The 27580-nt window shown below is 33.6% G+C and overlaps 1 protein-coding gene across 2 annotated transcripts; it reads left to right on the top strand.

Moving 5' to 3' along the window:
• Positions 1-289: 289 nt before the first annotated feature.
• On the top strand, positions 290-26428 carry RAD51C (RAD51 paralog C). 2 transcript variants are annotated; one of them, XM_033091893.1, is made up of 9 exons: positions 290-498; positions 2369-2627; positions 3344-3510; positions 5163-5215; positions 13478-13609; positions 18320-18386; positions 19354-19414; positions 23831-23891; positions 24842-26428. In XM_033091893.1, exons 1-9 carry the CDS (start codon positions 381-383, stop codon positions 24956-24958), a joined length of 1035 nt encoding a protein of 344 aa, XP_032947784.1. In that variant the 5' UTR covers positions 290-380; the 3' UTR covers positions 24959-26428. The 2 variants fall into 2 exon arrangements, with proteins under 2 accessions (XP_032947784.1, XP_032947785.1); XM_033091894.1 differs by having other exon boundaries at positions 367-498; positions 5082-5215.
• The last annotated feature ends 1152 nt before the right edge of the window (positions 26429-27580 follow it).

The raw sequence follows: 27580 nt of genomic DNA, 5'->3' as shown, positions 1-27580 counted from the left end.
TATTAACAACCCTGAGGTTTCCACCCAACGGGCCAGGGCGGGGGTGAGGAAATGTAGTGTGTAGGGCCCACTGGGCCTGCTCTCCATCCTGCTGTGTCCATCTGTCTTTTTACTGTCAGGATATACATTTAATGGGGAAACCCTAAATGGGATTTGGAAGAATCACGACAGAAATGGTGCGGACATACAGAAACTTAGCTTGACTCCGTTGAGTTGCAAAGCCCAAGGCCGCGCGGGTGCAGCCAGGCCGCAGACCCCGCCCCTTCCGCTTTACGCCTGACGTCACACGGCGCAGCCGGACTCCGGTGTGCGGGATGGGCCCCCGCGGGTGTAGTAGTTCTAGCTGTGCCCGACTGCGCGCGTAGGCGTCGGGCTTTGAAATGCAGCGGGATTTAGTGAGTTTCCCACTGTCCCCAGCGGTGCGGGTGAAGCTGGTGTCTGCAGGGTTTCAGACTGCTGAGGAAGTCCTAGAAGTGAAACCCTCCGAGCTCAGCAAAGGTAACGACTCCCGGCAAGCTGAGGCACACTGGCAGCCGTGTTGCCGCCTACATCTCTGTTCTCCCGCCTGCAGGCTTCAGCCCAATCTCCAGATTTTGTTGCCGCCCCTGGCTGCGTTTACAAAGTGAAAAAGCTCATTGACTCCACTTAAACATGGTTTGAATGGTTAGAACTGTGGTCTTGGAAACATTTATTAATTGCTTTCTTTGTCAGTGCCTGCTGAATGCCCTGAGGATTATTTTATTTATACTCAAAAGAATTCTGTTAATGTGGATTATGTCCAATATATAGATGAAGGAACTGATGCTTGGGCAAGTGAAGTAACTTTTCAGTCGGACTGGACTAGGAAGTCGTGGAGCCACGATTGGAACCTAGTCTATTTAATTTTCGCTGTTTTCAAATCCAAGGGAGAGGGATTAACTTTGAGAAATGCAGGATTCGTGATAGGACCAGAAACACTAAGAATGAGAAAGGGAGTAGAATCCCCAGAATCTGGAGAAAGCAATAGAAAGAAGGCATCGCTTCTTTTATGTAATTCATTGAAAAAACCCCAAACCTCACATTTCCAGAACACTGTAGATAATACGTTGGTGGAAACCACTGCATCCTGAGGTATAGAAAAAGGAAGCTGTCTGGGGTCAGTCTCACAGTTCACATTACACTACGATGTGCCTAGACCTGTACTATTAAGATAGAAAGAATGTTAAGTCATTGCCCTTAACAATGTAAAATAAGGTTTCAGTTCACCACTCAAGAATAAATGTTGTAGACCCAGTGTTAACTATTTTGTATCTTACGCTACACTGCACACTGTGTCCCCCAAAGTTTGATGGGCTCATTTTCTTTCAAGTTGGTTTTACCAAAAAAAAAATGTAGTCTTAACGATGATAATAGATAACAATTATTGAGCATTTTGGATGGCATTGGAATTCTACCAAGCTTTCTACGTGTATTAAAAAAGTAACTTGCAAAAAAGTAACTTGCCCATACATGGTGACTGTATAGTCAGTGGTGCAGTCAGGATTTACAAACCCAAATAATCTGACTTCAGAGTTCAGGTTCTTAAATTGGATACGATTTTCGTTGCCTTATCACCATTATTGTCTTTTGTTAGCACCAGATTTATAGTTCATATCCTTACCAAATGAAACACTGAAATATCAAACTCACAAGTGATGACATCCTCACCGTTATTTCTTTCATTAGCAGCTTGTTTTGTAATTGCTATTTTCTCTTTTCAGGCCACATTGTCAGATAGGAATGAAATTGTGTAGTGGAGGAAAGTATAAATGTATTGTTTAAGATATTTGTGCATCGAATAATTGTTCTCATTAAATAGTTTGGAATGATACATGAATTTTTCATGCCATTGTTTCCACGAAGTTTTTATTATGAATAATACATGCACATGCATTTCTTAAAGTTGCATCTTGTTTTATGCAATTAAAGAGACCGTTTTCATTCTCTTCTGAAAAATAGTTTTGTATACCTTATGAGAGCAAGATAATTATAGCTTCATTAAACCAAAAGAGATAATAAAAAGACTGACTGCTAATCCATTTTTATTTCTACGTCCCGAGACACTTGTAAGTACTCAGAAATGCTTTACAGGTTTAGGGTTTTGAATTCTGTTTCTGAGGTAATAAATAAATCTTTTAAGTATGTGAAGACTAAGAAAGCATAAATGCTTTTATTAATTTGAAAGATTAAGTAGTAAATGAAATGTTACCTTTTTATGTTTCTCTGCCCGTGGCAGCACTCTCGTTATCTAAAAATTAAAATTAACGAAGGCAACCCAATATAGCGTGTTAGACTGTTTTAAATCTCTAAAGTCAGGGTTTTGTTTTGTTTTTTCTTACTCTACTTTCAGAAGTTGGTATATCTAAAGAAGAAGCCTTAGAAACTCTGCAAATTTTAAGAAGAGAATGCCTCACAAATAAACCAAGACCTGCTGGTACAGTTGAGTCAGGCAAGACGTGTACAGCACTGGACCTTCTTGAGCGGGAGCATACCCAGAGCTACATAATTACCTTCTGTTCAGCGCTAGATAATATTCTTGGGGGTGGAGTTCCCTTAACCAAAATAACAGAAATTTGCGGTGCCCCAGGTGTTGGAAAAACACAATTATGGTAAAATAAAATGTTCCCTTTTTAAGGGTGGGCTTAATAACACTTGATGTAATTAGTGTTGTGCTATGGGTCTACAGTCAGGAGACCAAAAAAGACATGTGTGTTCATAATTTGTTGTGTATGTGTTCACACATCAAAAACCAACTTAACCATTTGTGTTACTTTAAGACCCCATCTTGACAAATTGATACAGTTACTTGGATATAAAAAAATGTTTCTTTTGGGGGGAGGGGGTTCACACAGTGTGAGAGATATAAATGATAAATGTCTAAGTATTACTTTGTCTTGTGCACCTGAAACTAATAAAAAAAAAGAAATTCACAGAAACAAACAAAATGTTTCTTTTGCAATGTTGTAATGTCATTAGGGTAAATAAGCAGTCTTCTGCTTTACTATATAATTAATTCTTGAGAATACATATGAAAGTCAAATGTTTGAAAGTAGCTTTATGTATAATAACAAAGGGTTCCATTTCCAGTTCCAAAACAACTAAATTCCTCACTCATGATTTCATAGGCACGCTCTCTCCCTAAAGCAAGCATCAATTGATTCATATATATTTGGAGCCATGGAAAGTCAGCCATCTCTGTTGTCTGGGCTAGTATTTTGCATTTATAAAATATTTAGTGGTACCTAATGGTGGTAATCTGGAGTTTGAAAAACACTGCATTAGAAGATTGTGATGATTTGTTCATTTGACTTCTTTCTCTTTGTAGTATGCAGTTGGCAGTAGATGTGCAGATACCAGAATGTTTTGGAGGAGTGGAAGGTGAAGCAGTTTTTATTGATACAGAGGGAAGTTTTATGGTTGATAGAGTGGTAGACCTTGCTACTGCCTGCATTCAGCATCTTCAGCTTATAGCAGGAACACATTTGGGAGAGGGTAAGTTAGCAAGTGATTCTCTTTTCTGTAGAATAAAAGTAATTTGCATTTGTATTCATCTCAAGCCTCAGCAAAAGACCGTTTGTAATGTGAAGCTTAATACTTGACAGTGTAGTAGTGTTAAATTCTCATATTCCTCTTACAATATGAGTAATGGCACAACCTAGATTAAGCCTTTTCTTCCCCTGTTATGGCCCTCACTTCTTACTTCAGGAGTTCTGGGGCAAAACTTGTGTTTGTATTTCAATGTATGACTTCAAATCATACTCTGACCTGTCAGGTATAAACTAATCTTGTTGGACACTTTAATATAAGTGTTGTCTTAATGCAGTCAGTGTGTGTTGACTTCTGTTCTGGTTTTTCCAAAAACCAAGGGTAGTTTAGAAAAACCATGCCTGCAAATGTTTGGAATATTAAGCTGATTGACCTTATGGGGCGATGAGTAGTATGTAATTGACTTCATGGCTGTTAATTGTATTGCTAAAGTGTTTGGAAAGGTTTTTTTGCGCTTGTTATGTGGAAATAGCGATTTTTTAAAAAGAAAAGTTAAAGGTAATTTATATTCAAGTTCTTTTCCTTTCACTTACTTGTAAAATTAAATGATTTCTGGTTTGCCTTTTTTTTTTGGCTTCATTTTATTTTTTAGATATGCAGTCCTTTTCTCTAGAAGTTTTAAAAAAACAATACTTTTCACAAATATTTACATTCCATTTAAATGCGTGTAATCAGCTGGATATTTTTATTTTCATGGGAGTACTAGGTGTTCTTTTTAACTAATGACCAGTATATCTACTTAAAGTCCTTAAAGCTACCCAGGTCACAATATGTATTTGTAATAGTGTCTTAACTTAAAATCTTATTATAAATATTGTAGGTATAGAACTGCAATATGAAGCTTTTAATGATTAGTATGTGATTAAGCTGTCATTTTTTTGGTTAAAAATAAACTTTTAGAATGTATATTTGCAATAGGCAATGTTTTCTTGCAATGTTAACATTTAAGTATATTTTAAAATGCAATAATTTTTATCTGGTTTCCCTCTGAAATATGTACAGAGCCAAACTAGTTATTTTTTAAAAATCCGGTCTAAGTAGGAAATTTCATTTTATATCATTGTTTCTACTTAAATATCAAATTATACTACAGCATTTAAGGGGAAAAATGCTTCTTTTGAACATTTTTCCATTTAACTCTTAATGTGTAAAAAACAAGAAAGAGAAATTTCATTATTATTTCTATTCAATGGAAGCCTATAACTAGAAATATGAAAAGGCAGGCATTAAACTAGTTGTATATATATGAACAATTTCTAGATAGCCTTGTATGTAAGGAAACAGTGGAAAAGTAAAAATAAAGAGGACAGGAATTATGAAGTGATAGTTCATAGTAATTTTACTATAATTTTATCTTTCAGTTAAAGAGTTTTGTTACAGTAACAAAACCAAATTTTGTTTAAGACACTATCGCAGTGAACCATTTTGTTATTCGAAGGTATTGTTTTCCTATAAACACCAATATATCAAAACAAGTAAAACTAATTATTTTGAGATTGTTTTGTTGTTTATTTCAGAGCACCCAAAAGCTTTGGAGGATTTCACTCTTGAAAATATTCTTTCTCATATTTATTGTTTTCGTTGTCGTGATTACACAGAGCTACTGGCACAAGTTTATCTCCTTCCAGACTTCCTTTCAGAACACTCAAAGGTATGGCTCAAACTACCGAAATATAACTGAACAAGCATCTTTGGAGGTGTTTGATTAGCATGAAAAATAAGTGAATAGTACAGTTGTATAAGCCAATTCAGAAAATCTCTTCCTTCCTTGTCCTACAATATTATGCCCAAAGTAAGAAATTGAAGTAATATAGAAAGAGGTTTCACCTCCAGTAATTGCGGAATAGCTTCTATCAAATAAACTGTATAGAGAAGTATAAAATGAAAAATAAAACTTCCTTTCTGCTGCTACTTCCCGGTACCTCTCCCCAAAGTTGACCACTATTCATAGTTCCTTGTGTCTTCTCAAAATAAGTTTTTATACTTAGTGTACTATCTAGCTCCCCATTTTTAACATTTGTTAATGGGATTATACTTTTTAATATTGTTCTGCATTTTGGCGTAGTGCTTTGCAAATCTTTCTGTATTAGCACATACGAGTATGGATAGACCTTCCTCTTTTTCAGCTGCGTATTTCATTTCACAAAGATGCTTTTCACTGTTGGTGGGAATGCAGAATGGTACAGTTGCTGTAGAAAACAGTATGGTGGTTCCTCAAAAAATTGAAAATAGAACTGCCACATGATCCATCAATTCTACTTCTGGGTATGTAACCAAAAGAATTAAAAGCAGGGTCTTGAAGAGATATTTGTACACCTGTGTTCATAGCAGTGTTATTCACGGTAGCTGAAATGTGGAAGCAACGCAAGTGTCCATTCATGGATGAATAAACAAAATGTGGTGTATACACACACACACACACAAATGGACTATTATTCAGTCTTAAAAAGGAAAGAAAATCTAAATCTGACATATGCCACAACATGGGTAACTTGAGGACATTATGATAACTGAAATAAACCGGTTATGAAAAAAGACATACTGTATGATTCTACTTTTATGAGACATCCAGAGTAGTCAAACTCGTAGACAGCAAGTAGAATGGTGGTTGCTAGGGCCTGGGGGGGAGAGGAGAATGGGGAGTTATTGTTTAATGGATATAGAGTTTTAGTTTTGATGAAAAGTGTTCTGAGGATGCTAGCACAAGATTATAAATGTATTTAATACCACTATACTGTACACTTAAAAATGATTAAGATGGTAAATTTTATATTTTATTACAATAAAAATGGGCTAAAGTAGGTAGTCTTAATTTATTTCCCCAATCCTCTATTGAACTTTTAGATGCTATTATTAACAATGGTTTGGAAATAATCCTTACGCTATCTTTTGGTGTACATTTGTGAGTGCATTTATGGGATAAATGCTAAGTATTAGAATTGTAATATTAAAGGTTACATATACCTTTAATTTTGATAAACATTACATATGACAAAGACTCTTCTTGACCAAACTTTAGTCAACCTCCTCTGAGCCTTCTTTTGGAATAGGCCTTGACCTTGACCTACATCCTATCGTTGGCCTTACCAGCCTAGTTCACTTTTTGAATAATGTTGCTGTCAACATGCATGTATAACAGAAAAGAATCCTTCTAAGTTAGTTTAGAGAGAATCACCCTTACTATCTGATCACCTTTGATATGTCAGGTTTTTCATTCCCCATCTTTGATGTACACGTCTTTGGCCTGCCTTTAGCAAGAATCCTGTTAGGTCAGTTTAACAAGAATCCTCCTACGCTTGATGTCTTCTCTTAGTAATTTTTTATTCACTGACACCCTTTCCCTGCTCCTTGGCTATAAATCCCCACTTGTCTTTGTTGTGTATGAGATTCAGCCCAATCTCTCACCTCTATTGTAATACCCCTATTGCAATATTCTTGAATAATGTCTTCCTTACTGTTTTAACAAATGTCAGAATAATTTTTCTGTAACACAAATTGACCTTTAAAAAGATTGCACCAGTGGATCAAAAAACAAGACCCAACTATATGTTGTCTACAAGAAACCCACTTTAGATGTAAAGATACATGTAGATTAAAAGTAAAGGATTGGAGAAAGATATACTAGGTTAACACTAATCAAAAGAATATGGAAGTAGCTATATTTCAGAAAGTAGACTTCATACAAAGGAAACATTACATAATGATAAAGGGGTTAATTCCCCCCAAAGACATAATCTTTAACATGTATGTGCCTGACACAGAGCATCAAACTACATGAGGCAAAAACTGATAGAACTGCAAGGAGAAATAGATGACCACTATTACATTTGGAGACTTCGACACCTATTAGAAATGGATAGATTCAGCAGGCAGAAAACCAATAAGGACATACGAGTAGTTGAATTCCTTAACACCATCAAGCAGCTGGGTGTAATGGATATCTACAGACTACTTCATCCAACAATAGCAGAACACATTCTTTTCAATTACACGTGGAAGTTTCTCCAAGATAGACGTTGACACAAAACTATCAGATCTCCCATCTGTTCTCCTAAGGGCCCATTTTCTTTTCAAAAAGTCATTTGTTTTCCTGTAAGTACCCTTTCTTCATCCTGTGGATTTTCTTTTTTACTTTCTTGATGGTGTCCATCGATGCACAAAACTTTTAAATCCTGATGAAGTGCAGTTTATCCATGGGTGGTTGTTGCTAGTGTTTTTGGTGTCATACTCCTATATAAGAGTTCATTCCCAAATCCAAGATCATGAAAATTTTATTCCTAAGATAGTTTGTAGAAGAGGAAAAAGTTTTCCTCGATCCTCTTTGACTTGGTCTGATAGTTAAACTGACAAGGACAGCACAACAGGACAAAAGCATGTGTTGAATTTTTACATGTGTGTGGGAGCCTTTATAAGAAAATAAAGATCCAAAGAAATGACCAGAGCAGGAAGTTTTTATATCTTTTAGACAAAAACAATGAACTTGTGAAAAATTCATAAGACAAAGGGGTTGGGCAATACTTTTGTGAAGAGTTAATAAGACAAAGGGGTTTGGGGTAGAAGTGGTAAATTGTGAAGAAGTAACTTGGAAAATAAAGATTAGTTTTAAAAGGTTTGTTTATACAGCCTTCTCAATTCTAAATTTGTTATTTCTGGTGATAAGGATGTCTCCCTTCCTCCTGGTAAAGGGAGGGTACTTTCAAACAGGAGATTTATGTCTTGCTTTCCAGGGAAAAAGATCAAGGGAAAAGGTCAGACTAACCTTACTGTTTCTGCTGTTTCTCCAGCTCCTTCAACTTAAGATATTCAATATGCCAAGGTGCCATGGTTTGTGGTAGCATGTCCCGAACTCCATCATGTTTAATGGCTTTAGCTCTTTTGTTTGGAACTTTGATCCATTTTGAGTTAATTTTTATACATAGTTTGAGGTTAAGTGTCCAGCTTCATTCTTCTGCATGCAGATAGATACTCGGTTGTCCTAGCACCATTTGTTGAGAAGACTATTCTTCCCTATTGAATGGGCTTGGCATACTTGTTAAAAATTAGTTGACCATAGATATGTAGGTTATTTCTAGACTCTATTATATTGATGTATAAGTCTATTCTTATGCCAGTATGACACTTTTGATTACTGTATCTTTGTAGTATGTTGAAATTGGAATATGTCCTTTCAGCAGTGTTTTGTAGCTCTGACTGTACAAGTATTCCTAAATATCTTATTCTTTTTGATGCTATTGTAAATGGAATTTTTTAAAAAATTTCATTTTGGATTGTTTATTGCTAGTGTATAGAAATATAACTGTTTCTTATAAGTTGGTCTTTTATACCTCAACTTTGCTAAATTGTTTATTAATTTTAGTAGTTTTTTGTGGATTCTTTAGGATTTTTTTTTAATTTTTAAAAATTTCATTTTTCAATTACCGTTGATGTACAATATTACTTTCAATTAGGCTTTTTTATATGTTTGTGTCATCTCTGAAGAGATTTTTCTGCCTTACTTTCCAATATGGATGCCTTTTATTTATTTTTCCTGCCTAATTGCTCTGGCTAGAACTTCTAGTGCAATATTGAATAACAGTGATAAAAACAGGCATTCTTGTCTTGCTCCTGATCTTAGGAGGAAAGCTTTCAGTCTATCACTATTAAGTACAGTTGATGCTCATTATTTGCAGTTCCGTAATTGCAAATTCACCTACTCATTAAAATTTATTTCTAATCCCCAAATCAATATTCACAGCGTTTTCATAGTCATTCATGGATATATTAGGCAGCTTAGGCTGTCATAATAAAAATACCGTAGACTGGCTGGCTTTAACAACAAAAATTTATTTTCTTACGGTTCTGGAGTCTAGAAGTCCAGGGTTAAGGTTCCAGCTAATTCTGTTTCCAGGAAGAGCTCTTTTCCTGGCTTATAGAAGGTACCTTTTGGCAGTGTCCTCACCTGGCAAAGCAAGAGAGAGTGAGTTCTCTGATATTTCTTCTTTTAAGGACGCTGATCCTGTCAGATCAGGGCCCCACCTTGATGATCTCATTTGACCTTAATTTCTTAGAACCCCCATCTCCAAATACAGTTATGTTGGGGATTAGGGCTTCAACATACGAATTTTGTGGGAACACAATTCAGTGCATAGTAGTGGACAAGTGTAGAGTGGCAAAAAAAATTTAGTGTCCCAACACACATGTTCTCAGCTGAGGTTGAACAAGGTGATTCTCTGCCTTGTTTCAGCTCATGCTATAAACAAGTGTCCTCTTCACAGTTTATTTAATACCATGCTTTTTCCCTTTTTGTGTTTTTTGTTGGTGATTTCTAAAGTGCTGTCCATTGTTCCTAAGCACATTGAGTTGCTTCCTCTTCCTTCCCCTAAAATCCCTAGCAACCACCAATCTGTTTTGTCTTTGTGGATATTGCATATATAAGAAATCATAATGTGTTACCTTTTTTGTCTTGCTTTTTCATTTAGCATAATGTATTCAAAGTTCATCTACTTTGTAGTATGTGTCAGTACTTCATTTCTTTTTATGGCTGAATAATACTTTGTTGTATATATATATACACACCACGATTTGTTTATCCTTTCACCTATTGATGGACATTTGGGCCACTTCCACCTTTTGACTACTGTAAATTGTGTTTCTGTGAACATGTGTGTACATATATTTGTTTTAGTACCAGTTTTCCGTTCTTTTGGGTACATACAGTACCTAGGAGTGAAATTGCTGAGTCATATGGTAATTCTCTGTTTAACTTCATGAAGAACCACTCAATTGTTTTTCATAGTCACTGAACCATTTTACATTCCCACCACCAGTGTATTTTCATTAATTTGAATTTTGCTAAACTTATATATCCATATCGAACCTATGATATTATTTGGAAAAAATCAAGCTACTAAAGCACTTGATTGCTGTGCAATTCAGCAAAGAAGTTAAGTCATTGATGAACAAGTACTCTTTTAACATGAATGCTGGTTGATATTTTTGCTCATGTTAACAAATGTGATGAAAGTGAGACAACAAAGGTGTATTTTTTTCCTGTATTGATTAGCTTCTTTTTTTTAAGTGGTTTAATGATTTTGTACCATTTATTTCTGGTTGTAAAGTTTTTTCTGTATTTTTATCAAAATATGGACCATAAGTTTGACTATTATAGGATTTTTTTTTGTATTTCATTTACATCAGGATTTTTCCCTAAGAAATAAAAGAGACTCGGAATCTTGATGGCTGGTTATGACAGGGAGTATGTTCTTAAATGCTTCTCACAATCTTTGTGTCTTACAGTCTTTCTTTCTGGGGTTTTTATTGATCCTTATTTTGTGAAAATGGAAAATATGGTTATTTTGCTGACACTACAGTATTTTGGTACATCCTCCAGTTTTTTCATTTTTCTACATTGTTTGAACAATTTGTCTGTGGTCTCTGATACGGTTGAGTATGTTACATCTCTTACAAGCCACTCTTAGCGCCAGTGAATAATAAGACTACAAGGAATATCAAATGGTGTCATCCTATGGTCCATTTACCCAAAATTTCTTCTTTGACAGTTGCACAAAGGAAGGAATTGCTGGGGAGAAGGGAATTAGTGTACTATACAAAATGTTTCTGGAACATGAAAGAGTTTAAGACTCTCTCCTGGATTCCTAATTTTTATTTAAAAAAATCCACAGTTGGTAACTTTTTAATTTGAGCTTTTATGAGTTAAACGACAAAACCTGTTTCATCCTACCCACTCAAACTTTGTGATTCATTGGTTTTCTTTTACTCAACATACTCTCCCTTTTGAGAGACCAAGGAAACTCACCAGAGCATATCCAGGAACTTCCTCCCTAAACTTGGGGAAAAGTTGTCAGTATGAACAGTTACCACTTAGCAGAAGGTCCAGATCTTTGTAAGTTAGCCACTTTCAGTAAAATCTGGACTGTGTAGAGGAAAAATAGGCTATTTCTGTTCTTCTCTGTCCATTGGAGGTTAGGCCTTACAGCTCCTCTGGCACGAGCAAAGAGGTCGTTGGATGCCCTGGGTATTTGGGGCTCCGTGCAAATACCCTGGGGTTAAGACCTGTAATTATATGGAGATTTCCTGTGGAATATTTTTCTGTTGATTTGAGTTAATGATCATACCTAGTTATTTGATTAGTTTTCTAATAGTAAAAGAATATTTCGTCAATTTTTGTGTAATTCACAATGTAATGGGTATGGACACAATACATTTTTAAGGTCAATTTGATTGTGACATTTCCCCATCATTTTATTAAAAGTCTAGAGAATCAACAAAACAAATCGAGCCCTGATCAGTAGCTGATTTCCATGTAGAAAATCCTCCTATTATAGCTAATTTCAAGTTACCAATGTGATGTCGTTTAACATGGAGCAGAGAAGAAACAATGTACAGTAGCACATCATTATGTAGTATTTCTACTGTAAAGATAAAATAGATGTAAATAATCTCAAGAATGTAGATAATAGTATAATATAAAATAATTAGGAAGGAATGACTTTTCAGTCTTTATTATCCATATTTTACTTATTTGTATCTATATTTTAATATAATTTATTTACTCATAAGTTTATGTAGTTTAATATTTAATAGCCATATTTAATGACTGATTTGCAAAATTTCTGAAAACTTGGTTCAGCAACAGGTAGGATTTGGCTCCAGTTCGCTACTGTACCTTTCTGATAAAATTTCCTACCGTTCCCCCTCAATACTTTTTTCCTGACCCTTATACATGCCAAACTTGTTTGTATCTTAGGGCCTTTGCCCTTCCTATTCCCTCTACGTGGGTTGTCTTTCCCTCCTACAAGTTCTTATCCAGGACTCTGTTCTTTTCATTGATGTCTTCCCTCACATCTAGTTTCAGTTAGCCTCCCTTTACCCCAACATCTACTTACTTGTCATTTCACTCAATTTTAGTGTCTTCAGAGCTCCTATCAGTATCAGAAATTATCTTATTTATGTATATGTTTGCATGTTAATTATCCCTTACTCAACTAGAACATAAGCTCCCAGAGAGCAGGGACCTTGTCTCATTCCCCAGTGCCTATAACTGACTTGCACATAGTAGGTGCCAATAAATATTTACTGAATGAGGGAATGAATACTCTAAATAAAAGGTATAACATGACTGACTTACATATTGCTTCACAAAAGCCTCTTCTTTAGCCTAATCCTTATTAGACAGAAAACATAATCTTGTAGATTTTTTTGTTTGCATTAGGATGATTAGTTTCCAGATTCTGTTTGTTCTTGGATCTAAGGTTTATACGTTACTTTAACTTCACTGTAGAAGCATTGTTTGGATTATATTGAAAATGAAACTGTCATGAAAATATTTATCATCTATAAGTAAACCTTTTTTATTGTAATTCAAGATTAACCTGCCTCATGCTGAAGTCTGTATTATAACAGGTTCTGTAAGGGTTAGTTGCCCTATAGTATATTTAAAATTAAAGGGGAAAAGTATACTATTAAGTTTTTGAAGAAGGTATTATGATGCAATATTTGACGAGTTATTTTTATTAACATCAAAAGAATCCTGAAGGTAAAATTGATGTATTTAATTGAAAAACCTGTTTTATATTAAGGCTTTGAAAGTGCTTTTTTATCAATGTAAAATACCCCTGTAAAGACTCTGTAAGTGGCAAACGGTAAGAAAATTTTAATTGCTCCCTTTTCTTTTTGTTGAATCACTTTTTTAAGTTGATAAATTATCAAACCAGAGTCATTTTAACTTTTGGTGATTAGTGCAAAAAGCAATGGATGAATAGATATATAATTACCCAAAATAAAGCCTTTGTAGAGTTGGGTATAGAATCCTGGATATTAAGGGTTTTTTAATGCAATAGACTACGCTTTTTTGATGTCATTTTAACTTTATTTTTAATACCAAACCTAATATCATTATCTCTTCTGTATTTAGGTTCGATTAGTGATAGTGGATGGTATTGCTTTTCCTTTTCGTCATGACCTAGATGACCTACCCCTTCGTACTCGATTACTAAATGGCTTAGCCCAGCAAATGATCAGCCTTGCAAATAATCACAGATTAGCTGTAAGTATTATTAGTCAAGAGAATTTTATAATAAAGTTAAGATCATATAAATTATTATTGTCTAGAAATAGCAGAGTAGAATTTGCCTGACTAAAAGCAAATCATATAGACACAGTTTTGAATGTAGTTTTGTTTTGGTTTCATTTTTATGAAAAAATAATTCCAGTCATAAGTGTTGTGTATCAGTTTTTCTGGAAAATAATAAGCATAATCAAGATGCCATATTTTAAAACTAGACTTGGATGAAGAAATACCACCTTTGGTAGTTGCAGTGTTTTCTTTGTCTAAACCTACTTGATGGTTTTTAGGTAACCTCTTCCAACATTCTCAATTTTCTTTTAACTGAGTCTTTGATTATTACATAGTGTATAATCACAGTCAGACAAATAGGAAAATTACATAGTGTAAACAACCACGATATGTGGAAGTAGAGCTACTTCTTCTAGATTTGAAATGTGAAGAGAGAGGTAAAGATAAGTTCAGAGTGAAGAGATAAAAAGGAGTGACATAAAAACTGGTTTCTACTGTCTTTTTTGCCATCACTTCCTACTCTGCAGCCCCATGCCACCACTAACATAAATATACATGCTAGTTGGTAAATAAAGGAGGTCAAACTGCTTAACTTGTTTTCCTTGTCATTACCCTGATTAGAGAGTCCTTAGCACATACCTGTAATACATCATAAGTAAATAACTCTTCGATAAAAATCATTTAAAAAATACATATTTTCTTTTGAGTTTTTAGATTTTATTGTTTAACAGTTCATCTCTTTTGAATTATTTTTTTTAGGGCTTTTTAAAATTAGTTTCAGGTGTTAGGGTTTTTTTTGCCATATGCTGAAAAGTGTGTCTCATCTTTGAATTATTTCTTGCCATTAATTTGTAATTTAAGCATTCTGTTAATATCAATGAAAAGCCCCCAATAGAGGGCACTCGAGACTAATAGGTTGCATAATTCCTTAGGTTTTTGTTTGTCTTGAACAGAAATAGGTTTATTTTTTCTGATTAAAAACAGTAATCCAATCAATAACATGGAATACTATGCAGTGTTTATGAAGATAATTAAATATACATGTACTAACATGGAACAAGATATGATTAAGTGAAAAAATTCAAGTTGCAAAATTATTGTGATCCCACTTTTGAGAAAAATTAAAATTATATATGTGTATTTATGTTTATATATATGAAGAAAAAGATCTGAAAGAACCAAAACAATGACAGTGGCTACTTAGAGAGATAGGAATTTGTGGGGTTGAGGGCATACTTTTCTCTCTTATTTTATAAATTCTTCTTTGCTTAATTTTTAATTTTCCAGTTAGCATGTAGAGAGGCATGTATGACCTTTGATAATATATTTTACAATTTTAAGTTGTAAGTGCTTGCTCTAAAAAAGTTCTAAACAATCAAAAATGTAGGAAGTAAGCAATTATATTATCTGTTACCCAGAGATTATTATTGAGTTTAGTGTACGTTTTTCCAAACTTATTCTATGCATACATAAACATTTTTTTCAAGTGAGATATTATGTATGCTATTATGCAAAGCAATATTTTTGTTGTTCACTTAAAATATTGTAAACATCTTTCTGTATACAATGCTTGTTACCTTAACAGCTACCAAGTATTCCATTGTATGATTGTAGCATAGTTTTTTAACAGCCTCCTTATTGATTGTAAAGTTGGCTCCAGTTTTTAACCATTTAAAACACTGCAATCAACAGCTTTATATATGCTTTTTTGTCCATTTGTCCGTTTATTCCTCCTGAAAGTATTAAGCCAAAGGGGTATCTCTGTTTTTAAACATTTTGTGAAATACTATCAAATTACCTCCAGAACGTTTTCCCACATCTTTACCAACTTTGTCTTTTAAATCTTTGTTAAGCTGATGTGGAGAGACTCCTTTTAGAGATGCATTTATTTGACTATTAGCCGAAATGCTTTTTAGAACAATTTTATTGAAATATAATTAACATACCATAAAATTCATCCCTTTAAAGTATACAATTCAGGGTTTTCGGGTTTTTTTTTTTTGTATATTCAGAGTTGTGCAAGTATCACTATTTCTAATTTTAGAACATTTCCATCACCCCCAAAATAAATCCCTAACTCATTAGCCATCATTCCCCATTGCATCCTTCCTTCAGCCCCTAACAACCTACTATTCTGCTTTTTCTCTCTATGAATTTGTTTTTTCTGGATATTTTATATAAATAGAATTATACAATACGGGGTCTTTTATGTCTGGCTTCTTTCACTTAGCATAATGTTCTCAAGATTCATCCATGTTATGGCATATATTGGCATCCTTTTTATGACTCATTTTGCATTTTTTTGATATACCACATTTTGTGTATCTGTTCATCAGTGAAGGACATTTGGGTGGCCGAAGTGTTTTTAAAGCAATGAAGTTAATAACTTCAAACTGATGGATAATTCACAATTTTAAAGACTCATTCTTTAGGAGATTGGAGTAATCACACAATTTTCATTTGTATACTGGTAAACCCAACATTTTTGCAGAAGTAGTGTAATTATTTTATAAGTATTTGCTAACAGAGCAAATTCTAATTTTGGATGTTGAACAGCTGGTAAGCAGTATGTTTATTTACATTTTCCTCAAGATACATAATGGATGAACTAAATACTCCCTAAACAAGTGCTATCTGATAGAACTTTCTGCAAAGATGAAAACATTCAGTTTAATACAGTAGTTGAATGGTTATTGAGCACTTGAAATATGGCTAATCCTACTGAGGGACTGAATTTCTAGTTTTATAATTTAATTTTAAAAAGCTATGTGTGGCTAATGGCTGCAGAATTGGATAGTGCACCTCTAACCAAAAAATGTTGATGTAAGTAAATATCTCAGTTGCTAGAGCTTAGACACTTGGTAGTTTGTACAGGAAAGGGTATTATTCAGCATGTTGGGGATGCCATTTAGTCATGTATTTCAGTTAATTACTAATTTAAATTCCTGCTTAGCTTGTTTAAAATTCCTGACATGAGATAATACATGGGGAAACCGCTATGGCACTTAGGGGAGGGGAACTAGAAGAAAGTGATATCATCAAAATGGTGCCTAATTGAGATCTAGATGGATTACAGATTTCTCCTTTGTAGATAAAGAAAAATTTTAGTGTTATCACACTGCAGTGGGAATAGCCAAACAGCCTTTTCTTTCTCAGTTTTCTTACAAAACTGATGACTTTTTCAGAGTACGTACCTTTTCTCATTGCTTTTCATAGACATTTTTTATCAATTTCACCCTGCAGTAGTATCTGTCTTATTTCTGGAGGGAAGATCTGTATTGGAAGAATATTTAAAATAACTGTTTCTGGAGAATTTGGGGTAAGAAGGAGCCAGATAATCTGACTTTTACTGTATTAAGTCAGCCTTAAACACTTTTGTTTTCTCTACTTTAAAATTACTGCTTTCAAAAGATGGACTCTTTGCTGTAGACTACAATTTAATCCAAAAGAACTAGCAATATTTTTGGACTTGAGGGCCATCTGCCAGTACTGTAACACCTATGTCTATTACCAGCAGACTAGTATAGTCATAATTTGGGGTCATTTGACCTGATTACTGGGTTTTATTTTTTCTCAGTTCTACTTAATCTATACTGTACATTCTTTATGGTTTTAGGTCTCTTCTCATAATTCTTTGCCTCAGTTTCTTTTTTATTTTTGTAAAATCATAAATCATAGTACTGTATTTGTTTCTTCCCTAAAAATGTAAGCATTGAATTATTTATTAAGAATCTGATACTCCGTTGCATAAATATATTCATTCTAGAGAGGCCACAGTGGTATAGAACACAGACTCAATCCTTCTAAGCTTCTGAATGCTTCTATGTTAAACTGGAATAATAATACCTCATTCATAGAGTAGTTGTGGAGATTAGATAAGATAATGAAGGTAAAGCACTTAGCATAATTTCTGGCATGTATTACATACTCCATAAATGTTTATTACCATTACTCATGTTGCTGCTATTGATCTGGTTGTTTCTATTGGTTTATACAAAACTTAAATTTTTATTTTTTAAAGATTTTTTTTTTTAAAGATTTTATTGGGGAAACAGGACTTTATTGGGGAACAGTGTGTACTTCCAGGCCTTTTTTCCAAGTCAAGTTGTTGTCCTTTCAGTCTTAGTCGTGGAGGGTGCAGCTCAGCTCCAGGTCCAGTTGCCGTTGCTAGTTGCAGGGGGTGCTGCCCACCATCCCTTGCGGGAGTCGAGGAATTAAACTAGCAACCTTGTGGTTGAGAGCCCACTGGCCCATGTGGGAATCGAACCGGCAGCTGTCGGAGTTAGGAGCATGGAGCTCTAACCGCCTGAGCCACCGGGCCGGCCCTACAAACTTAAATTTTAAAAGCAAGGTTTTTTTCCCCAGTGCTCCCAGTTATGAAATATTTATACATAGTCTCTTTGGGCCTTTATGTATTATCTATTACATTTTTCATTTTCCATTTTTACAATAAGAACGTCTTTGTTCTTGTCTGTTAGAAAATGTTGTATGTTCAATAGAATTATGTTTTCAGATAACTACTCATTTTTATGAGTAAATTTTTAAATTATCAGAAAAGTTTTCATTACCTAAATATGTCTTTCTTTAAATTAGATTATATTCAGAATACTAAAATCACAGGACTATTTACTTGATAATTTTTGGAGACTCACCTAATTTTCTCACATTTTGTTTTTGTAGGTAATTTTAACCAATCAGATGACAACAAAGATTGATAAAAATCAGGCCTTGCTGGTACCAGCATTGGGTGGGTAATTAATCAGATAAACATTTTTGGTTAAACACGTTGTTTCTACCTCTTTCATTTGATGCTTATTGACTACTATAAGCTTCATGAAAGCAGAAACTTTATGTCTTATTCACTGATGAATCTTAGCACAGAATACTGTGCCTTTAGATTCTTTCAGTTATTTAACAAACATTTATTCAGCATCCACTATATGGCAACTGTTATGTTCGGTACTGAGCATATAAATACTAGGAGTGCCAAAAAAATGTATACAAGTGGACACTTAGGTCAATGATGCTCAAGCAGTAGTTTGCCGTAATCAGAAGTGCCTGGGCGCTGATAGTTACCACTTTGAGCACCTCTTGTAACTGCAGAAGTCAAATGTGATTTGTATTCATCTTCTGTTTTCGGTATATATTGAGTATTACAGTTTTAATAGTTTTTTCCTTTCTTAAAATGTGTATACATTTTTTTGGCACCCTCTGTATTTATGAGATTACTCTTGCCCTCGAAAGGCTCACTGTCTTAGGCAGGAAGAAGGGTGAATCCATTTAAATACAAATTACACTACAGTGAATAAACTTGTGACTTTGTTCCTAACCTCAGTCATGGTTTTTAGAACACAGTGCTTCAAGATTTTTTCTACTAAAATCTTTAGGAATATTTTGTGAGAGTTTTTGCTTTTCTTCTGGTGGTCAGAAATATGTAAGTAGTCCTAATGATATGGAAGATTGACAAATACGATAACTCAAACTATAAAGTTTTCTGAAAGCAAATAGAAGATAATGATGATCTCATTATCTCCATAGATATGTAAAAGTCTATTAATCTTAGGATGTTATCCATGGACTAGGCTTTTTCAAGCCAAATATACTCTTGTTATGTTAAATTAAGTAAAACTGTGTTTGGTCAGAGGTATTCTGAGAGATTTATAATTTAGTTAGTAAGGCAATAATATACAGTTATTATATTCTTTTTCCCTCAGGGGAAAGTTGGGGACATGCTGCTACAATACGGCTAATCTTTCATTGGGACCAAAAGCAAAGGTCAGTATAGAAACAAGTTAAAAATTCTGAATATTGGGTTAATTACATTAAACACTTACCAGTTTCTTAGAGCTAGTCCGGTGGATGAGATCTGCAATGCCCTATGAACTAAAGCTTTTGTTACCTTGTCCTTAATCACCTAGAGCAAACATAGAAACATATTTTTATCTGCACATTTAGCTACATAGGAAATTCTTTGGAATATTTAAATGATGGGGTGCATCTGAAATGAGTAGGTGGCCAAGGAATGCTACCTTCTAAAGCTCTTTGAAATCAAGTATGATTTATTAGCCATGCAGAAGGAGGTGGGTACTCTGTGTTCCTGGAAGGGAGTGAAAGAATAAAATCGGGACAAAAGGGAAACGGTTGAGGTTAGCTTTAGGACTAATTTATGTGGAAAATAGGATGGTTTTTCTTAGTTGCTTAATACATTTCTTAAATGAAATTGTGTCTACTTTTGTTTTCTTTTGTATTTTCCTATCTTGCTTTTGTTATTCAGTTACTTACCTGACTTTCACTGGTATTGTTCTTTAAAATAAAACTGTGACAGCATGAAACCTTTGTATTTGTTTTTAAAGCTGCTGAGCAAGTGAACACACCAGCTTTTATTTTCTTTAAAATAGGTAATTGAAGGCTGCAGAAATCTTTTATTCTACACGTCTAGAAATGTCAGATTTATGCCAGCCTCTCTGCTTTGAGATTAATTGGTATAATCTAGAGAACTTGGTTTGGAAATGCTATTAATGAAAGGGAGAAATTGAGATAGCATGTGGGCAAAGATGGAAAAATGGATTGCTTAAATACATATTGGGTCTGGTCAGTGATATTGTCTGTTTCTTTATCTGTATTTCTTTGTTCTACAAAATGAAAAAAATCATGCCTCACCAAGTTAGGTTTTACTAATAACTCTGGGCTCATAGCGGAATCGATCACACTTAACATACGTCTTTTCAGCTAATTCATGCAGTTTGTGTCTCTTTTAAAGATGGCATTTCCAGGGCTCAGGTAACTTTTTTTTTTTTATATAATACATAGTACTTTACAATTGACTACCATTCCCCCAATTCTGTAAACAAGTCATTGTACACTGGATTCACAAAAGGAGTTCTTTTCTCAGCAACAAACTCTATTGTAAAGATTTGGCAACAGTTCTCCAAATGAGTCTTTTGAATATACTGCTTATACTTTCCCACATTTAGGTTTTCTGCAAAGTGCATACTACTAATGTTCTTAGAAATTCTGCTTGAGCTAGTATACAATAGTAGTCTTCCACTAGTCTATTAAATACTCATTGGTAGAATACATCTAAGAAATGAGAAAATAATAGCAGAACAAGATGTTTTATTTTATATTTTTATGCACTTATCAGAAGGAGAAGTTTGCTGTTTTTATCTAATTCTCCGAGTTAGCATTGGTTAGGCACCCATGAGATCAGAAAACCATGCTTGCTTTTTTAGAGTTAACCATTTTATGACTTCAGCTTCTTTCTAATCCTTTCCAAGAAATTGGAGAATGGTGTAGACCACTGACATTGAATAGATTTAGGGGAAATTTACTGTTCTATAAAAATTTTCCTATGTCCCATTCTATCATTTTAGTGAGTACTTGCTTGTGGTATGTATTTAACTGGGCACTTTATAAATAACATTTCATGTAATCCCTTCAGTAATTCTTTGAAGAATTTACACATATTGTCACTAACAGTGAGAAGACCAAGGCCCACAAGATTAAGTAGTAAACAATAACTACCATTTATTGAATATTAATTGGCCTTTATTATGCCAAGCACTGTGTGTATGTATAAAATTTCGTTTTCCAAATACCTCTATGAAATAGGTAGTAGTACCTACATTTTATAGTTGACTCTATGATAGAGTCCATTCCTTTCTCCTATAATTGCTGTTTCTAGAATGCAATTATAGTATTATGTTGATTGCCAGCAAATCTGAAGGTATAGCTCTTACCCTCCTGTTTCAGTAAAATCCTTTTCCTCCAAACTGTTTTTCTTTTTTTTCAGACTGTGGATATATGATAAGTAATATGCACACTTTATTATAATCAGAATAAGTTGGCCTCATTTAATAGAATTAAAATAGTTTTGTTCTTCATTATTTAAAACCAGCTATCTTTAAATCATTAAAGTTGCATAGAATCTTGTATGTGATTTAAAACTCTGTTTATCTTGAAAGGAAGGAAATAGAAATTCCCCCTGGGGGAAATAGTTATGAAAATGAACACCTCCCATTTGAGCAGAAATTTAAAAACCTCGACTAGACACATTTATATTGAGAATTGAACCTAAGTATCCCATTTCATGACCCAGTCCCCATCCTAAACCAGAAACACCTGATTGTTACCCTTTGACTAATAATGGAATAGCATTCCAACAGTTATTAAAAGGAATGCTTTCATCTCTGTCCTGTTTATTGTGTGGGTTTTCCTTCAATTTGCATATTCATGATAATATGAGGCTGAGATTGTTCAGAATTATTCCGCTCTTTGCCAAGAAGATCTGGTGGTAGAGTGGAGTAATATATCAACACCCCCACACAGAGTTTCGTATGTGTACTCAGCTTTAGAGCACAAACTGTGCTTCTGTCTTGTTTCTTCCTGACCCAAACTATGTAGTTCAGCCATATGTTAAGCTTCATTTCAGCTGGGGCCATGAGCCAAGTGATTATTTGGTTTAGTTTCTTGTTTAAAAAGATCTCTTGGGATTCAGACATGAAATATAACATTTTATTTTTACCTAGAAATTTGAGGAAGATTTTCAACCTGAATACTTAACGCCCATTTGACTTTAGGATTTTTAGTACACATCTAAATGCTTCTTAAAAGCTCATTTACTTTTTAATAATTTTCTCAGAAAAGTCGGATGACCTGGGTACCTTATTGGGCATGGTAATATGAGGTGATTTAGATACTAATTTTTCTAAGGTTAGCTAATTTTTGTTCTGTTGAATCAAAAAGAGTGATTTTTATAAGATGGGTTAAAATACACCGTGCCTCTATTTTTCCATTACATTTTGCATTAAAAAAGTAATATCAACCCTAAAATCATTGTAAAAATTTATAATCTCACTCCCTAACAACTATTCTTATATTGCTTAGCAGTTATTTTATTTATGCATACAGTTGCAATTATGGTGTATATGACATTTTCGATGCTGCTGTTTTCATCCTGAAAGTACAAACCTAAAACATTAAGCTAACTGACCAGGTCTCTGATTGCTTCTCTATTAAATTTTGCCTGTGTAGAGGGGCAATTTCAAAATTAAAAGAGTAACAGATCATAAACTAAGATGTCCTTTTTGAATTGTCTTTGAAAACAAATCAACATTATATATAAATAAATAACCTTTTAACTCTGAGAGTCTATGATTCTTCTCTAAGTTAATACAATATTTGTCCTATTGCGACTGGCTTTACTTCACTTAGCATAATGTCTTCAAGGTTTATTTTAGCATGTATCATAATTTCTTTCCTTTTTAAGACTGAATAATATTCCATTATATGTATATACCACATTTTTGTTAACCATTCATCTGTCAGACACTTAGGTTGCTTCTACCTTTTGGCTATTGTGTGTAAGTTATATTACTTTTAAAGTAATTTTAAAAGACACTTTAAAATTTTTTGCTTATATTTGTGCTGTTATAGTATTTAAATGTAGTTAATAAGAACTTAGAATTTTATTTCTCAACTACTTTCAGCTTTCTGTTTTACATTATTTACTACTCTGTAGAGTACATAATGAAATCCTTGTTCTGACCTTGTTCTGTCATGACAGTGGTTTTTCTGCATATAATCATTTTGAAAGAATGTGTCTACCTAGTTTATTTGTATTAGTATGCGTTTATGTTCCTCATGTATATCCCAAGACATTGTCTTAATACTTCTATTATAACACCTCCAAAAAACACAATTACTGCAGAAAGTTTGAAAAATATACATTAAAAAAACCCTTTACCTTGTAATAAAAATTTAACTTTTTTATTGTAGACTTCTAGTAATTTTTCTATATATATGTGTATACATACTCATAAATGTGGGATCATGCAGCATAACTTTTACTTAATATATTCCTATCTTGTTAAATATCTTCTTCCACTTTATTTTTTTAAGCATAAGTAATATGTCATCATGTATAAAATAATTTATTTGAACCAGTTGTTAGACCTTTATCTTGCTTTAAAATTTCACCTTAACATAAACAAGTCTATATGTAGTAATTACATGCATACATATAGCTATTCTTTGAAGGGAGTATTTCAGATATTTCTTTGCTTTTTGTGTCCTTAGAGAAATAATAGAATTATAGTTAAAAAAAAAAACCTAAAAATGATCAAATCAGTCATCTGAATTAATTAATTGAGATCATGTGTTTGTGTATATTTATTCTTTTTCTCTAAGCAGGTTGGCAACATTGTACAAATCACCAAGCCAGAAGGAATCTACAGTACTGTTTCAAATCACAGTCAGTATTATTTGGTTAGGGTGGGATTTTGGTATTGGTGGGCAGTAATGAGCTAAAGAGAGCATTTACAAATTGCTTCTGTTAAGTTCTGTAGGCAGCAAACCTCTTTGAGGACAGCTTCTGATACTTAGAAATATCCCCCAATATTAGTATATATACACACAATATTTTAGTCACAATTGGACTGAAATTTATGCTTAAGAACAGAGGAGATACATATTTGTAGGGTAGTGTTTTCCATGTCATACTTAATGTCAGGATATTAAAGATTTTAAAAGTGAAATTTGTGAAAGATTTTCAGAAAAGAAAAAACACCAATCTTACTCATTGTGGTCTGTAGATCTGTCATAGCCACCAAATATATCCCACTTTAAAATGTTAATTTTCCTGTAATTGTACATCACGGAACACACATCTTCAACTGAAATATGCATATTTATCAATAGTGTTGAGCCAAATATTTTCTTGGCATCTCATATTTTAAGGACAAAAACAGAAACAGAGATTCTGAAACTGAATTATCCACTTAGTCTTTGCACTGCCTCGGTGCTTTTAAAGTAATCTAATTGGAAAACTTTAGAGTACTTAATTGTGAAAATAAGTTTGTGAAACATCTAACTAATTGGTACATGTTACTTCCTTTTACCTATTCCAATAGAATCACCATGAAGTTAGGATTGTCATTTAGAGAACATTTTTATAATGCAATGTTATTTCTGTGTGTATGTATATGTATAAATAAATATATATAAAATACTCTAGTATAAAACATTTTTACAGCCCTGGTTTTGGACATCTATCCATGAGGTTTATCCTCTTCATTCACAGTGGTTGATAATGTCTATCCCAAGAATAAAGGAGCTCTGTTATCAATTACTTAAAAAATATTTGGAAGGCTAATTGTTATTTTAGATGTTCTTAAAACACACATATATTTTTTCATCTTGCAGCCTCAGGGATTTAGAGATGCTGTTGTTGCTACTACATGTTCATTGCAAACAGAAGGTTCATTGAATTCCCGGAAACGGTCACGAGAATCAGAGGAAGAACAGGAATCCAAAGACTAGTCTTAAAGTATACATATGTATGGATGCTGTGAGATGCAATGTATACAAGTAGTAGACTTGTTGCTTTAAAATATAAACACACACTGTGGCGTGAATGAATCAGGAATATGTGAAATGAAATATGTATATATATTTAACGAATATGATTCTCTGAGTTTTTCTAAATCAGTGTTCTACAGTTATAATTTGCCCTATTTTTATTTATAGTAACATTCAGGAGGGATGATATAGGGATATATTTTGCAGATGTGGAAAGCTGATTTCATGTGGCTAGTCTGAATTTACCATTCAGACTATTTCTTCCTACTTTCTTCCTAATTGCCTAGAAAATCCTAGGAAGAAAAGATTGTGTGTTTTTTTTCACATTCCTCTTGTGTTCTCTGTAAATGTAGCTTTGATAATTCTTAAAATGACCCGTTTTATTATTATAAAGAAAAGCCAGCATCCTGAGTCAGCATATCATTATATTCAGTTTCACAGGTAGGAAACAAATTATAGATGACTAGTCTGATTTTAGTGGCCTCAATTTTAAAATCTAAGCCATTTGTTTATTTTTTAATGTTATTTTATAATGTTAAGGGAAGGACTTTGGAACTGTTATCCCATTGAGAAATTGTGTGGAATATACATCTTCCAGAATAGTCAAGTTGATAAGTCAATAAGCTCAGTCAGTTATTTATTTCTACATTTTTGAAACATGGTGTAATTCATTCTAGAATTCTAGGTTTATTGACATTTTCCTTTGAATAACCTTAACACTGCTTGAATAAAGTAAAAATTTAGATTTAATGGTTTCAAAATCATCTAATAATGTTTTGGCTCCTAATTTTTAGTACTTTTCAGTTCATTCACAAAATTTACTTTGGTTCCCAATGGAAGAAAATTATTTAAATAATTGATTGTTTTATACTGTGACAACCATATTTTCCAGATTTTAGTGACATTTGGTATTTCCTGTCCCAGACTGAACACTAAATTTATAAAACTTAAAAATATAATTATTTTGTAATTGACTATTCGTAGAATAACCATTATTTGCCAGGACTTTTTGAGAGTGAAAGTGGGCGCTGCTAAAAGTTATACCAGAACAGTGGACAGAAACCAGGATTTTCCCAAGCAAATCAGGCTTATGGTCATCCTAATTATATAAGATTAATTTTAAATGACTACTTTGATGTAAGATAACTGATTGTGACTATCTTATTTTTGAGGGCTTTAAGGCATATATTTTTATTATAAGTAATGCAATAATTGTAGAAAATTACCTGTCATTTTATATTCTATCTGCTCAAATCATAAAATTGAGAGTGAGGGGTTTGTAAGTGATAATATCAGTGTTACCAGGCATCAGATACAGTAGGATCTCATTTTATGAAGTATTATAACACTCTGCTTTTAAGAACTATAGGACCCTGAAAATAGACAAAACCCATTATATTTGTTTGTAACACTTTTAAAATAAAATTTACATATCATAGCCTTTCAAAGTTGTTGCTATTGCTTAAATGATATTTATTTTTCAAGTTACACAGTTAAATGTTAGTTTAACATTTGGGCTGCAATAATCTTTTTTTTTTTTGAAGTTTATTGGGGTGCTAACTGTTAGCAAAGTTACATAGATTTCAGGTGTTCAATTCTGTAATACATCAACTGTATATGACATTGTGTGTTCACCACCCAGAGTCAGTTCTCTTTCCATCACCATATATTTGATCCCCTTTACTCTTATCTACCACCCCTGTTCCCCCTTACCCTCTGGTAACCACTAAACTATTGTCAGTGTCTATGAGTTTTTATTTCTTCATTTGTGTGTCTTGTTCTTTTGTTGTTTTCAGTTTTATATACCACATATCAGTGAAATCATATGGTTCTCTACTTTTTCTATCTGACTTATTTCTCTTAGCATTCTAATCTCAAGATCCATCCATGTTGTTGCAAATGGTACTATTTCATCTTTTCTTTTGACCGATAGTATTCCATTGTGTGTATATACCACAATTTCTTTATCCATTCATCTGTTGAAGGACACTTTGGTTGTTTCCATGTTTCGGTCACTGTAAATAAATCTGCAATGAACATTGGAGCACATATGTCTTTATGTATGAATATTTCAGATTTGTTGGATAGATACCAGGAGAGGGATAAGTGGGTCATATGGTAATTCTATTCTTGAGGAACCTCCACACTGCCTTCCATAGCGGCTGCACCAGTCTGCATTCCCACCAACAGTGTATGAGGGTTCCTTTTTCTCCACAGCCTCTCCAACACTTGTTATTATTGGTCTTGTTTGTGATAGCCATTCTAACCAGGGTGAGGTGATATCTCATTGGGTTTTTATTTGCATTTCTTTGATGATTAGTGATGTTGAGCATTTTTTCGTATGTCTATTTGCCATTTGTATGTCCTCTTTGGAGAAATGTCTCTTCAGGTCCTCTGCCCATTTTTCAGTTGGATTGTTTGTGTTTTTTTGTTGTTGTTGAGTTGTATGAGTTCCTTGTATATTTTGGATATTAGCCCCTTATAAGAGGCGTTGTTTGCAAAAATCTTCTCCCATTCAGTTGGTTGCCTCTTTATTTTGTTGATGGCTTCTTTTGCTGTGCAGAAGTTTTTTAGTTTGATATA

Source organism: Rhinolophus ferrumequinum, chromosome 21 (assembly GCF_004115265.2).
Source record: "Rhinolophus ferrumequinum isolate MPI-CBG mRhiFer1 chromosome 21, mRhiFer1_v1.p, whole genome shotgun sequence".
NCBI classification, from domain to species: Eukaryota; Metazoa; Chordata; class Mammalia; order Chiroptera; family Rhinolophidae; genus Rhinolophus; species Rhinolophus ferrumequinum.
This window is presented reverse-complemented; position numbering and strand designations above follow the sequence as displayed.

What these genes read in the sequence shown, in the direction of transcription:
- RAD51C (XM_033091894.1), top strand. Translation starts at nt 381, where the DNA reads ATGCAGCGGGATTTAGTGAGTTTCCCACTGTCCCCAGCGGTGCGGGTG. An exon ending in AGGAACACATTTGGGAGAGG is followed by an intron (nt 3,511 to 5,081) that starts GTAAGTTAGCAA and finishes TGTTTATTTCAG; the next exon opens with AGCACCCAAAAGCTTTGGAG. An exon ending in CAGTACTGTTTCAAATCACA is followed by an intron (nt 23,892 to 24,841) that starts GTCAGTATTATT and finishes TTCATCTTGCAG; the next exon opens with CCTCAGGGATTTAGAGATGC.